Source organism: Sesamum indicum, linkage group LG9 (genome assembly GCF_026168435.1).
Source record: "Sesamum indicum cultivar Baizhima isolate 11 linkage group LG9, ASM2616843v1, whole genome shotgun sequence".
Taxonomy (NCBI): domain Eukaryota; kingdom Viridiplantae; phylum Streptophyta; class Magnoliopsida; order Lamiales; family Pedaliaceae; genus Sesamum; species Sesamum indicum.
In genome coordinates, this window is record NC_142665.1 from 15,364,890 (window position 1) to 15,379,743 (window position 14,854).

At 33.5% G+C, this 14,854-nt stretch overlaps 1 protein-coding gene and 1 long non-coding RNA gene across 2 annotated transcripts; one reads left to right on the plus strand and one right to left on the minus strand.

Annotated features, from left to right (window-relative positions):
* Window positions 1-699: 699 nt before the first annotated feature.
* Window positions 700-6,410, plus strand: LOC110012567 (uncharacterized). The gene is made up of 6 exons (XR_016067451.1): window positions 700-1,164; window positions 4,889-5,111; window positions 5,195-5,315; window positions 5,397-5,680; window positions 5,777-5,881; window positions 5,966-6,410. It is a non-coding gene; the product is annotated as an uncharacterized LOC110012567 (long non-coding RNA).
* Window positions 6,411-9,024: 2,614 nt separating this feature from the next.
* LOC105171255 (uncharacterized) lies at window positions 9,025-12,536 on the minus strand. The gene is made up of 2 exons (XM_011092309.3): window positions 12,098-12,536; window positions 9,025-9,474 (listed from the first exon to the last, which is right to left on the minus strand). The coding sequence occupies exons 1-2, from the start codon at window positions 12,320-12,322 to the stop codon at window positions 9,238-9,240; spliced, it is 462 nt and encodes a 153-aa protein (XP_011090611.1). The 5' UTR covers window positions 12,323-12,536; the 3' UTR covers window positions 9,025-9,237.
* Between the last annotated feature and the right edge of the window lie 2,318 nt (window positions 12,537-14,854).

Genomic DNA, 14,854 nt, shown 5'->3' on the forward strand with positions numbered 1-14,854 from the left:
GTAGGTTGTCTATGCAGTTTTAATAGGTTAGTTGGCAATGTAGTCGACTGATTGAATTGACTCACGCAAATCATCATATGAAAGCTTTGAGGGCTTGGTCGGTATGAATGGGATTCTCGATTCCGATAGTACAAGATCTCCTATGCGCTCTGAGATGGTTTAAACTCTCAAAGTCTTTGGTCAAAGCAATTGATTGATTAAGGATAGGTTTCCTAAATTGGACTGGTAGAGTAAACACATCTCGAGTATCAAGCATAGTTATCTACTCAAGGATAGGAACCGACGTCCAATTTCATGCCCTAGACATGGGATGAAATTAATTTAGAGTTAATTACAAAAAGAGTTGGATTAGTTTAATTAGATTAAATTAATTCTTGGAGGGAATAAAGATTGGATCATTTATTTAGACCAACCCAATTAGATGGATGACTTTATATTAATTGAATTAATTAAAGTTTCGAGTTAACCAATAAAATTAATTGGAATAATTTGATCCAATTTATAAATTAGATTTATAAAGTGAACGAGAGAAATTGGGGTTGGATCTTTTAATTGGATTAAAAGATGTGGGTTTTAATTTTGGACTTGAAATTAAATTAGATTTAACTAAAGTTCAGTAGACATGAATTTGATTTAATTTTAATTAATCGAGTTCGGTCCATTAAACACGAACCCAAAGCCTTGGACCTTGGCTAGGTCAAGGAGGACTTGTTTTGAAATGGCTTGGCCGATTTTTTAAGGTGAAAAAATCGGCCACAAGAGTGGCTAAGATAATAATGGCTTGTTATTTAGAATCCAACTAGATTAGGACTCCATGTATATACTTGACTAGGCAATATATATACACATACTAAGCCCTAGCCGCACACTCTAAAACATACTACTCTCCATCTCTAGTTTTCTCTTTCTCACTTCCTCTCCATCTTTAAGTTTCTTTCTTTTGGTCTTAGAGATAAAAGAAAAATCAAACGAAGATTAAAACACGTCAATTTGATAGCGGTTGTTTTGATCTCCATAGCTCCTCTATGATCGTTCTTGTTAGCACGAGAAGATCAAATCCTCTTAATGGGAGCCTGGATGTCTTTGGAGGATCTCAACGTTGGGATCTCAGATCAAGAGACGGAGGAATCAACACAAGAAGTCGATCAAAGAAAAACTATGAGGGTGAGGTTTTTATTTTATATACATTCCTCTCAGTTTTTCTTAGTGTTCTTGGCCTTTATTTTATATGCGTTGTATTATTATATGCTCCCCCACGTAATTTTAAGTTACGCTCACTTGCCAATTCTATCTATATAAGTTAATGGTGTTAATCTTTAACTAAAATCCTCATTATACCTTTGTGACTTACTCCATTAAAAAAGTATATTAGGGTTCCTATATTCGCGATCAGGGCACAACGATTTTGGGTTTCATCTTGCAGAATTTCCCTTTGTTTGAACAATTTTAGTAGTTTTTAGTTAAAAATTGTACTGACTATTGGGAACCGTTAGGTTGGATAATATAGTTGGAAAAGCAAAGTCAAAATCAACGGTAAGAATGTCCTTTGATTGTTTGGCTCAATTTTTCAATGTTGTGTTCTTTTTATTATGTGTGTTGAAATCTAATGATGTTTTTGTTTGTATGAAGGAAAGCAACACAAGCTCATTTTTTTTTGGCTATGAAAGTGACACTTGGACAATACATAGTGCAAAAAGATATGTATTCCTACCTTTTGACCGAATACTTTTTCGCAAAATATGGATTGAATGTCTGGAACAGTGGATTCTTTCACTATTGGTCCTTACACCCCAACTCCATTTGACTGCAAATTGGTTCTTGGGTTTCAGACTAATGAACTTTATAGGTTTTGTTATCTTCATCTTTTGTGAAACATTTGATAGGTGTCTGCAAAGTATGATAAAGGGTGTTGGATTATGTGCCTTTTGATTCCCACACCCTTTAATATAATAATTTTTGTCTTTATATTTAAAATCTGTATGTTTTGGTGTGGGGTTTTTGTCTCTTTATGTTTTTGTCCTCATTTGTATGGGCTGCTGACTTTTCGGTTTGTACATTAATTGTAGAAATGATGATGACTGATTATGCTTATTTTGATGTATGGGTTGATAGTTTAATTGAATGAGTGTCTATAATTAAGTATTTAGGTTTGATTACAATGTGGTATGAATAAGGAGAGATTGTATTATAGGTATTTTCTAGAAATGTACTAAGGCAGGGGTAAGAGGGCTAAATGTAGTTGTTGAATGAGATTGAGGGTATTAGATAACTATTGAGGGATTATAAGGGGTTGAATGTAATTCCCATATACTTTGAAGACTGGGCCCACTGTTAGTTGTTAATACTTAGGGTAGTATCATTTTTGTAGAAGACAAATTCCCTCACACCCTTTTCATGGTGAATTTGAGCCCTTCATCCCGGAGGCTAAAGTTAATGAATCTATAAACGCCCCAATTCTTGATTAAGATATAAATGCCCCAATTCTTAATGAAGCCAAAAATGCCCCTAACGTTGACTTTTCTACTTTTGGACCTGCAAATAACACAAACTCCCTACACACTTCAGAACCTATATACAATCCTGATAATACTTCACCATTGTTTGAGGGTGTAGAGACTAACATCAGTGAAGATGTTGATGAAAAATAGGTTGGTAAGGAAGTGGCGAGGGGGAACGGGGAGTTGATGAGGTTAAGGTGGAATAGGCTGGTGATGAAGAAAGGGGTCAGGGGGAAGTGGTGATGGCGAGAAGAATGAGAATTGGTCCATGGCAACAACTTCCACACTAAAGTGCACAACGTAGGGAAGTCCACTATGAACTGTGGGGTGTGTGTCAAAAGCTCATCATGTATGGACACGGACTGCAAGTTCTACGGAATTCTCGAAAAGATAATTCAGTTGGATTACCCACTTATTCCAAACATGCAGATCGTTTTATTTAGATGCCGCTGGGTTGATCGTGTGAGAGGTATGAAGGTACATCCTCGTTATCACCTCGTTGATGTAAACTTCAAGAAATTATACCAAAAGAACGAACCATTCACCCTAGCACAACAAGCAGTACAAGTCTACTACACGGAGTATCCTAGCTTGAACAGATACAAATGGACTGGACGACTGTCTGCAAAACAAGAGCAAGAAAAGTCATCGATGACTCACGGTGGACCAAGTTGTGTTTCAAGAGGATGAGGCAATACCTACTCCACAAGTTGCAATGGACAACCATAATTATAACTTGCATAACTCAAATGGTATTCAGTTAGTCATTGATCTTTCTGTTGCTACTCAACAAGGAGTAGGTGCATCCCCGATCATTGGCCTACGAGACTGATGACGACTTTGACGAAGATAGCTTTGATGAGGAATACAAGATTGAAGAATACAATAATTATGATTGGCATTAGTTAGTGTTCATGTATATATTTTTAAACTTATCGAAGTACAATTTTCAAACTTTTTTTTTTAAAACAAAACACAATATTTTTCTATTTAGAAACGGTTTGAAGTTTGAAAACCGTTCTTAAGTAAGATATTATCTACTTAGGAACGGTCGAAATTTCCAAACCCATTCCTAAACCGGCTCCTAAATATGGCTGATATTTAGAAAAATGGAGGAAAAACCAAAACGTTGGAACGGTCAATTAAATTTAACCGTCCCTAATGTTGTTTGAAGAAATTTAATAACGCGCCAAAAGAAAAACTACAGGGAAAACTAATTTAGGAACTGTTTTTTATTTTTCACCGTTCCTAAAAGTGAAATTACTTAGGCCCATTCCTAAATGTGTAGAAAACTCTGTTCCTAAAATATTTTACTAGAACCCTTCCTAAATGTGTTCCGGAGCCCATGCCAACAAATGTCAACATCTTGCTCATTTTGTTCCCAATTATGATATCTCTACATTCGAGACCCTGATTAATGCTAAATTTAAATGTGTAACAATACTAACCATATGTCAACATTTCTAGCAGTTCGATCTAAAATCAGAATGTCTCATGGACAGTTGCATCATTTTTTATCTCATCGATTGTGTATTTCAGGATCCGTAAAACAAAAATGTCCAAAACATCATCGAATGGAGTATTTTGTTGATTTAATAATATCCAACGGTCCGATTAAAATTTTAATGGTCTGATGCGATCCAATACAACAATATAAGATGCTATTTACATCTATATAAGACTAACAATTCTGTATATACAAATATACTTAATCTTTTGAACAGTTGCCAAATTTTATTCATAACATTATATGTTTTCAATTGCCTTAATTACTTGTTGGTCTATCTTTTTCTGATAATTAACATTTCTGGGATGGTTTTTTCTATATTTTTTAATTTTTTTTATTTTTTTGGGAAATTCATTTTGAGACACTATTAGGAATGGTTTTGTGAAGTTTATACCAAAACGACACCTTCTTGTTCTATTTGGAATGGTTACGAAAAAGGAACAACTTTTCAATAAATGATTGTCAATAAAAAACGACGTCATTTTGTGCATTAGGAACGGGTTTGGGAACGGTTTATTTAAAACTGACCGTTCCAAAGCCCGCTCCAAAAATCAATATATGTAGAACACTTAGCAAACTTTTTTCTCTCTTCTTCCTTCTTCTTCCCCTTCTCCACTGCTGCCATCGTTTAAACAGCAACATCCCGCACCCCCTCCCTACCCCCCTTTTTCTGCAACAAGCCCCCCCCTCCCACCATATTTCTTGCTTTCTTTTTCCAATTTTGTTTAAGATCCCAATTTTGTTTAAGATCCCAACAGTTTTCTTACAAAATTTTCGTCCATTTTCTTACAAAATATTTTCAAAATATTTTTTGAAATTTTCATAATGTTTGTAATTTTTATTATTTTCTGTACTTTTTTTATATTTCAAAATTTTCTGTCAGATGCTTCCTAGGTTGGGGAAGCATCCCCTCAACCACCCACACCACTTGATATGCCTGCACCGTCCTTAGCCTCGCAAACTCCAGATGATGCTGGTGCATCTGGAGCTACATGTACGGCTGTGGATGACGCATTACAGCAGCCTGGCACACCGGCGGCTGCTCCACCACCACGACCATCAATCCCCCCACCATCAGGCCCAAGTACATCAGCCTCGATGACGAGGTAAGTTGCCTTACCTAATTCATTATTATAATTATTTTATTTTTAAAATATTAATTAATTATTTAATATCAAATTAATTTAAGATTTGATCGGCGGTTTCACGAGCTCATCAATGCGGTCGTGCGGAGACAATTCCCCCACCTGTGGCCGTGTATGAGGTAGGTATCGTCAGAGCAGCAGTATTTCTAGTTGGAGAGTATGAAGGTAATTAATTTTAAATATCTGATATATAATCTAATTGTTTAATTTATTTTACTAATGTTTTGTTTAATCTTATTACTGCAGATGACCTACTGGTAGGACTGTGACGATGAGTTTATATTCCGAGTCTTCCACATGTGGGCCGAGAAGTACATCCAGAAGACCTTCTCCGTTGCCCGATCCAGCCTGGTCAGGCCATGGCCGGCCAACGAGGTCTGGCTCTAGCTCCAAGCGTATTGGGCCAGCAAGGATTTTCAACAGAAGTCTTCCAAGAATAAGGCTTATCGAACGGGGGAACACTACGGCATCCTCGACTGTGTACCAGGGGGAGGGGGTCTTCCTCAATCGTCATGCATAAGAGGAAGTTGGTAAGTAAATATAAATTATTTGTGTGTTGGTATGTAAATATAAATCATTATTATTAAATATAATACTAATTAATTAACTGTTTTTTCCTTATACAGGAGACGGAGTTAGATCGATCGCCCAAGCAGATGGAATTATTCAAACGGTGCTACAAGAAGAAAGATGACGGCGGCTGGAGTGGGCCGAGGGTGGTGAAGGTGGCGGTAAGTAGCTAAATATTTTATATTATTTTTTTAATAATTAATTCTTTATTTAATAAAGTACTAACAATTTTGTTTGTTTTACAGGAGACGTTCCAGAAGATGTTGGAGGATCGTCAGCCCTAGCCCACGGCCTACGACCTTAGTGCCCTAGCCGAGTCTGTAGCTTAGGTGCGATGATGGAGCAGCAGATGTGGCTGGTTGTAGTTGGGGGCAAGAACAAGGGCTGAGTATTCGGCTTTGGTTCTGAGGCCCACGTCTCCAGCCGCACATTAACATCGCCATCGCCACCTCCACCTTCAAACCCAGCCATAGAGGGCCGCATCAACCATCACGAGATGATGATGGCCGACATGATGGACATGATGAGGGAGATGTGGGCCTCCTCGTCGACTGCAGCACTGGCTCCGACGAATCCCTAGGCTGAGAATCGGGAGGATGACGAGAAGCGTTTAGATTATGTTTTACATTTTTTTTTGTTTTGGTAATTAAATATTTTTTTTATATTAATATAATATATTTTTTTAAATTATTAATATTTCTTAATGTTTATTAAATTTTATTATTTTATGTTTATTTAATTAATTAAATTTATAGATAAAATTTATTCAAATTTCATTAAATTAAATTAATTATGTCTGAAAATTTATTAAAATGGATAAATTTATTTATGTATTCAAATATTTAAATATATTAATATTGTAAAAAATTAAAAAATTCAAAATTTAGGAACAAATTTAGTAATGCTAAAGAAAATGTTATAAATTTTATAAAGTCTCGTTCCAAATCCCGTTCCAACGACTACCTCAAAAAAGTGTTCATACACTGGATGAACCGTTCTAAATTAATATATAACCGTTCCAAATAGCATTACTAATCAGTATCTCATATATAATCCAAATTATACAAACGGTTCCTAATTCTTGTACTAACGTAGTTCTACATATGTGTTCCAAATTCAATAACCCGTTGCGAAATAATGTTCCAACGGCCGCTCCTAAATTGATTCTAGTTACAAAATTAAACAGTTCCAAAATTAACTCACGAGTAATACAAATACCATTCCAAAATTTCACCTAAAAACATAAATAATCGTTCCAAAGACTGTCCGCAACCGTTTCAATTGCTAAATTAATAAGTTTTAGACTGAATTGATATTAGGAACGGGTCTCAAGAATCGATAAAGTTTTCGTCCCAATTTGGAACGGGTTTCCAGAAATCGTTCCTACATTTTAGTAACATCAACTCCAGAGATGGATTTTGATCCGTTCCACATCCGTTCCAAATTTCGATCCAAATAAATTTTGTGTTCCTCTAACCATTACAATCTAAAGAAATACCGTTCCAAAACCCGTATCAAATCCCGCTTTTTTTTTGTGGTGGATAAGATTCATTTGAGAAGAAAGATTAAATCAATTCAGAGTTGTATCCCTTTCTAGTTGACACTTTTTGTATGAAACCATCACATTATTTAAGTGTTTTTGGTACGAGCATTGAAGGATTTTAAGTGCTTTGGTATGCACGATAAAAGGATCAAAGACTATTAGGCTATAATATTTGCAGCATTGTATGTCTATTGGCTAAGGGAATTATCAACAATCTGTAGTTGTCATATTTAACATTTTGAAGGAATTATATGTTGTCATTTCTTTTGTTCTTCCGTTTACCTATCGATGAGGCATATACAGGGCATTAACTATAAAATAAAACATCCAAATTAAATTGATTACATTGCACCAGATTAGTCCATTCAAAATATAACTACTTCAAATATATTGTAATGCAAAACATTAACAACTAAAAGAAACATCTTCACCATTCATTTGCTTCAAATATCTTAATATTTGACGTCAATTCCTGATATATAGATAGTACTTCTGCAAAATTGTCCTACAATTTTACTTGTCTAGATTCGACGTCTTCTTTGAATTTTGCCAATCGCGTTAATGGTCACTGTGAAATCTTTCCGCAAATACTAATTTGGTTCAACCAACAAAAATATTTGGGATAATTACACTCTCTTCCCCTGAGGTTTGGTGTAATTACACGTAAACCTCCTGTAGTTTGAGAAATTCTATTTGTTAGCACTCTTGAGGTTTGGTTTCGTCTAATAAATAAGTTCCCCCATTAATCAAATTTACCGAAATTGTTGAAATGAACAAAAAAAAAAAATATATTTTTAACCCCGATTGACTTATTATTAACTTATTGTAGGTCAACAAATCTTTTTATGACCAGATTACTCTCACATGTTTTCAGGCATTAATGCATGTGAGGAGGTAATTTCCGTTATAAGGGTAGTTTAGTCATGAAAAAAATTATTTAATTTGCAATAAGTCAATAATAAATCAGTCAAAAGTAAACATCAATTCTTATTCGATTTTTTTCATTAATATCAGCAAATTTAGTAAATTTTAACTAACGAGAAGACTTATATGTTAAATAAAAGCAAACCTTAGGGGTGCTAGATGTATTTTCTCAAACCAGAGAGAGTTACATGTAATTACACCTAACCTCAAGAGAGGGGAGTATAATTATCCCAAAAAATTACATTTGTTTATTCTACAATTACAAAACAATTTTCCTTCACTTTCTTTGCTTGGACCTACAATCCTACAGTTTTTTGACAATAACCCTTCTTATTTCTACATCTCAAATTAACTTTTCCATCTTTAGAAGCGGATTTTCGCAAGCATAATCCATTCTTGAAAAAATCCAAGTAAATATTATAAACAAATATTGAATAGTCATTACCAACAACATAATACTAAATAATTCATTTGACGAAGCATACCCGGAAGAAAAATGAAACTTGCAGCAGCCTTCAACCCTCTTCCAGTGTAGTGTGTTTATGGAAGGATGATAACTGGCATTTGAAATGAGGACAAGGCACATTTTGAACCAACAAATTATGCCTAAAGCTGAAAGTGAGTAAAAAAAACATCCATCTTCGCATTTCAAGCGTGTGTACAACAGTTCATTAGTTTTTGATGGCAGGCTTTTTTCAAGCAAGGTTCTAAATTTCTCGTGGTCTTTTTGTCTAATTAACACAAATTAATTTTGTGCAAATTTTAGCATAACAGAAGGGGCAATATGCAATTTCCCTTTCGAAAAACAGAAGCATGCGACGGTCGGTCATCCAGGCATTTGGTGCAGAAAGCAAACACTGTAGTATGAATTTGACCAGAATGTTTTCCGGTAATAAAGTAAAAAGTCTAGATGTGGGCTTCAACTGGCGAAGAACGAGAAAGAATAGGAGCTAGCTACTGTTAGTAGATTAAGTTAGACACTTGACAACACCACTGGAGCTTAAAACCAATATACATTAAAAAGTGATGATGTGACGATGTGAATGTATGTTATTCTTGTTTTTCATATTGACGATTGCTGCTGGAGCTCTCGGAGCTAGAATCTAAGCCGAAGCACTTAAAAAGTGCTTGTTTTGCCAGCCCAATGTAGTTGCAAGGGTGGTGTGGACGCCTGAAAATTCTCAAAAATATTGAGTCCTTGAAAGAAGATTCATCTCCACCCGGGTCGTCTTCTCTGATTGACCCTTCGCTTGGGCCTGCTTCGCTCCTAGCACTCCGGTCTTCCACCTGCCCGGGGGGATAAAGTCAAATAATTGGATTACTTCAACAAAATTGGCTGCCTACCTAGATTCATGTCTAGGTTAATAACTTAGGACAAGGCTTAGTTACTCATAATATAAGTTCCTCTTAATTTCCTTTGCTCTATGAAGAACAAGCAAACACATAAAGAATCTAAGACTGCATTTAGATGGAAGGATTTGTACACGAGGGAAAGATTTCAAACGTCTACATATTAAATACAGTTGCAATACATCACGACTTAAAAAATAGTTCAAAATGGGAGTTCAAGGATTTGAAATCATTGTAATAAGAAATTATCCAAACAAGCTAGATGATTTTTTTTATATAGATCTAAAATGCCTTAGTTCCAAATTCATCCATTCAGACTAAAATCTTAAAGTCACTTATACTAGAAGGACTCTAGATCAACAATAAGAAATACTAGATCTTGGATATGCTCAATAACTACTTTAATGAGTGATAGAACTTTGTAACCAAGTCGAGATCACTCAATTCAGATAGCCCGTTGTATGATAACCTCGACAAAGCAAGAAACTCCGATATATACTCACAAAATTGATTCTTCACAAAGATGGACCATTTTACAGCCAAGATCTACTCTATGGAGCTAAAGATACACCAAGTAAGAATCTCCAGAGCTTCAAATAACCTTGAATAAGAATAAATATTAGCCATGCTGACTACAAAACAGCAAAAATACTCAATTTTTATTCATTATCTGTATAAATAACTTTTAAATAGTGGACAAGGTTGTCCTACAGTTGCATCAACCAAAAACCTTGCCAGCAATTTAAGGTAGCTAGAGTTTCACTTCAGCAACTCAAATATTTTTATATTTAATTTCTTCTTTCCTGTTTGCAACATCACCTGGTAATCTTTCCTCCCCTACCCAGCTCCTGTTCCTTTCTATAATTTGGATTCAAACTAAAGCAGAAAAAGTTTCAATATCCCTCATCTTCTTTTGCCTAACACATTTTCATTATCATACTATAAGTAAAACTAAGGGCAAATTTCTCTTGAAATTTATTATAATTACGAACACCTTCTTATTATTTGGAAAATTATAAATACACTTGATGTTCGATGAAATTGTGTAATCTTTGGATGGAGGTCTGGAATTGTCAACTTTGCCCTTGCTGTATTTTTTTATTTTTAAAAAAATTTGTAAAAAATCAGACGATATGGATGGAAAATTTTGAAAAATTCTAAATAAAATTATCTACTTAGTCGATAAAATAAATTTAGAAATTTTAAAAAATAAGTAAATTATAATTCGTAGTACAAAGGTACATTTTGGTCAGTTCACTACAAAAACCAAATGAAAATCTAACGGATTGAGCTAACTGTTAGACGACCGTTAAAATCAAGAGAGTATTATTAATTATTCAAAGAACGAGGGGAACCAAGAGGTATTTGCAATTATGTTAAATCTAAAAGGAGCTCATTTAATTTACCCTAAAACTAAACACTTAACTCTAAAGATCTTAATAAATTTCATGATAAGCAAGGACCATTTCAACTGAGTGCACAAATTGTCTTCCAAACGCTACATGATGCCAATGCCAATTGAAAGGAGATGACATCTAGTTTCAGTTTCTTCTCATTTACAGAAAATTAAATTCCCCCCGGCTCTCTCTCCCTCTCTCCGAGTATAACCATTTGCGTCATGCCTTCATATAATTTCTCTTTCTTTTTCATCAATAACTATATTTAATTCTGCAGAAAGGCCATAATTCTCCTCCAAAGAATTCAGCTCAAAAGTGTTTAAAATTAGTGAATCTGATAAAATCCAATATGAATCGCCCCATATACAAGAAAAAAAACAGTATGCAGAGACCATCAAATTGATGGCTCTGATACCATGATAAAATCACTTTGCTGTATATGGGGCGATTCATATTGGATTTTATCAGAATCCGACGAGGACCTTTAAACTTTAACTTTTGTATTAGACAAAAAGAGTAAAAGTTCAGAATCTAATGCTTTTGCAGCCTGCTGAAGCATTCTCAAAATCAAACAACAATGCTTTTGCAGCTCGCTGAAGCATTCTCAAATTTAAATAACAGGGATATTTGCCTTTCCAAACTTGACAATCTTCTCATATGTAAGTAAAGAATAAGTCCAGTTCTACATTTCAGCAAAATCTAACTTATCCCCCCAGCACCCCACCCCACCCACCATCTCAAAAATAAGGAAATCAAAACGACAAGCAACAAACAGAAGGCGCGGTGCTCCAACGTAATGAAACAGCGCAAAATGTATTAAAAGCCAGCAAGAATAAAGTACAGAATATGAAAAGAAGAACAGACGAAACTAATGATGGCATTTTATTTAGGGCTAGCACATTAATCTCTAAAGCAAGTGGCTAATCATGGCCAGATCAATATATCCCTTTGTCAACAACCCCAATTAAACCCTCTAACTCCATCAAGAACAAGCGTGTAAAGACCGGAAGCTCAAAAATTTTCCCGGCCTTTGTATTTTCCCCTTTTGATGATAAAGAAATTAATCAATAACTATCAACAAAAAGGAAAAACAAATGTGTCCATGGAAAAGAATAATAATGATGAAAAACCCAGACAAAAGGCAAGAGAGCAAACCCACCTACCTTAATTATTCTGTCGGAAGAAGTGGGGTTGTTGAGATGGGTAGGTGGAGCGGTCGGTGGCGAAGCAGCGGCACCGGCGGAGGAGCTAGTGGAGGAGTCTGAAGTAAAAACAGTGAACCCAAAGAAAAGGAGAAGAACAAGTAGAATCATAACAAAAAGCTGGATCCATATCAGCCATGGGATTCTGTAGCTCTCGATTATCAATTCATCGCCAAACTCCACCATTTCCTTCTGCTCTACAAATTCAATAAAATACTCTCACCTTCACTTATCATATACAATTACGAGAAGGAAAAATGAAAGAGAAGAAGAAAGAACGGTAGAGGAAATGGAAGAGAAGTGGAGAAGAAGAGGATGGACTCTCAGACTCAGAGTACTTTGTCATTTGAAGCGGTGGAAGAGGTGGAGGAGACGGCAAAATGTCAAATGACGACCAAATTACAGTAAAAGGGAAGTCGAATTCAAGTAAAAGTGATTTTGGGTAAATTTCACTTTGACCCCTTTCTACCTACCAAACTCTATTTTACCCCCTTATACGTTTATATTAGCGTAAATTACAACAACCTCCTATGAGTATTCTTTATATTATCTTGCATTATATATAAAAATAATTACAGAGTGCTCTCCTGAAATTTACTATAATAATAGACCTGATTTGAATTAAAAAGTTATATTTAGTATCGAGAAAAATGTATTTTTGGTTTTCAAACATAGTCACTAATGCAATTTTGGTTCTCAAATAATATAGAATTGCAATTTTATTACTCAAATTTTAATTTTTTTGACATTTTTGACGTCCCTCCGTTAACTTCTCATTAAACTTAATAAAAATTTCATTAGAGTGGAAAAAATTGCTATTTTTCTCCCATTTTATGGTGCTTTTTAAGTTGTAATTCAATGTAACCATTTTTGTTATTTTTTTTCAAACTTCAAAAGAGAACAAAAATAAATAAATAAATTTAAGCAACACATTTTCTAGTAATCTTAACAAAAAATTTTCAATAATAGGAAAATTATCAATAAATTTTAAAAAATTTGTTGTAAATTTATTGTTTTTGGTTTATTCTCTTTTGAAGTTTGAAAAAAAATAGCAAAAATGGATGCATTGAATTGCAACTTGAAAAACACTACAAAATGAGAGAAAAATAGCAATTTTTTTCCATTTTAAATGAATTTTCCATTAAGTAGAATGGAAAAGTTAACAGAATGATCAAAAGTGCCGAAAAGGTTAAAATTTGAGGATGAAAATTACAATATTAAATTATTTGAAAACCAAAATTGTATTAGTAACTATATTTAAGGACCAAAAATGCATTTATCCTTCCAATATCTTTGCATTTGTTTTCGTCCAACAAATAAAGCTCTCAATTAATCAAAATTTATAAAATTTGCTGATATTGGAAAAAAATAGAGCGAAAATTTATATTTACCTTTGATATTGACTTACTACTGATTTATTGCATGTTAAATAAATATTTTCTGATCAAACTGTTCTTACACATTTTCACATGCGATGATGCTGTGGATAGGCATATCATCACCCTTATATGGGTAGTTTGACCATAAAAAATTTGTTTGGTCTATAATTAGTGAGTAGTAAGTCAATCGAGAATAAATATGAATTTTCATTCAAATTTTTTAGTAATATATATAAATTTCATGAATTTTGACTAATGTGAATCTATTATATATTAGAGTGAATGAACACCAAATACTAAATATATATTTTTAAATTATAAAAGTTGTATGTGTAAGCAACGTAATTATCCCTTGTCTTATTTACTCTTTTGTATACCTAATAATGCTATACTAACTTTATAATAATTTTATAAGAACTAGAAAGTTTAGTTTAACAAATTTATAATATTAAATTCTTACCTCAAGATAAAATTTTCTAATAATTTATATACAAACTTATATTCTTTAGGGAAAAATATTATTTTAGTCTACTAAGTATGCCTAATTTTAATTTTAGTCTGATAACTATGTTCATTTTTGTTTAGGTCCAGTAACTTATCAAATTGCTTACTTTTAGTCCTCTGACAAATTTTCGAACAATTTTACCCCTATGAGTGCATATGGTCTAAAACTGCCTTTCAAAAGTTGCATAGGGGTAAAATTGTCCGAAAATCTGCCAAAGGACTAAAAGTAAGTAATTTCGTAATTTACTGGACCTAAACAAAAATGAACATAGTTATCGAACTAAAATTTAAATTAAACATACTTAGCGGATTAAAATAATACTTTTCCATATTCTTTATTATATATTTTTTAGAATCCTAAAGTCTCTAAATTACGAGTTAATTATTTTTTAATTATAAAAAAAAAAAATTATTTTATCATAATTATTTTTAAATATATAACAAAAACATGACGAGTCGCGATTTCAAATCGCGACTCGTCATTAAATAAATGCCAGAAAATGCAAAAATTGCCAAGTCGGGAAACAAAATCCCGACTTCAAGTCGGGATTTTGAATCCCGACTTGGAGTCGGGATCCTGAATCCCAACTTGAAGTCGGGATTTTGTTTTCCGACTTGACAATTTTGCTTTTTTTTTTCGTTTAAATTATTATTATATAATTTAATTTATATATAATTAATTTTAACAATATACTAAAATCCAAAATTAATAAAATTAACATTGCATTAACTTAAAAAATTACAATTAAGGGTACAAATGTAATAGTTATTTATTTTGTATAATTGTAAAAAATTACATTAAATACAAAAAATATTTTGTACAATTGTGAAAAAA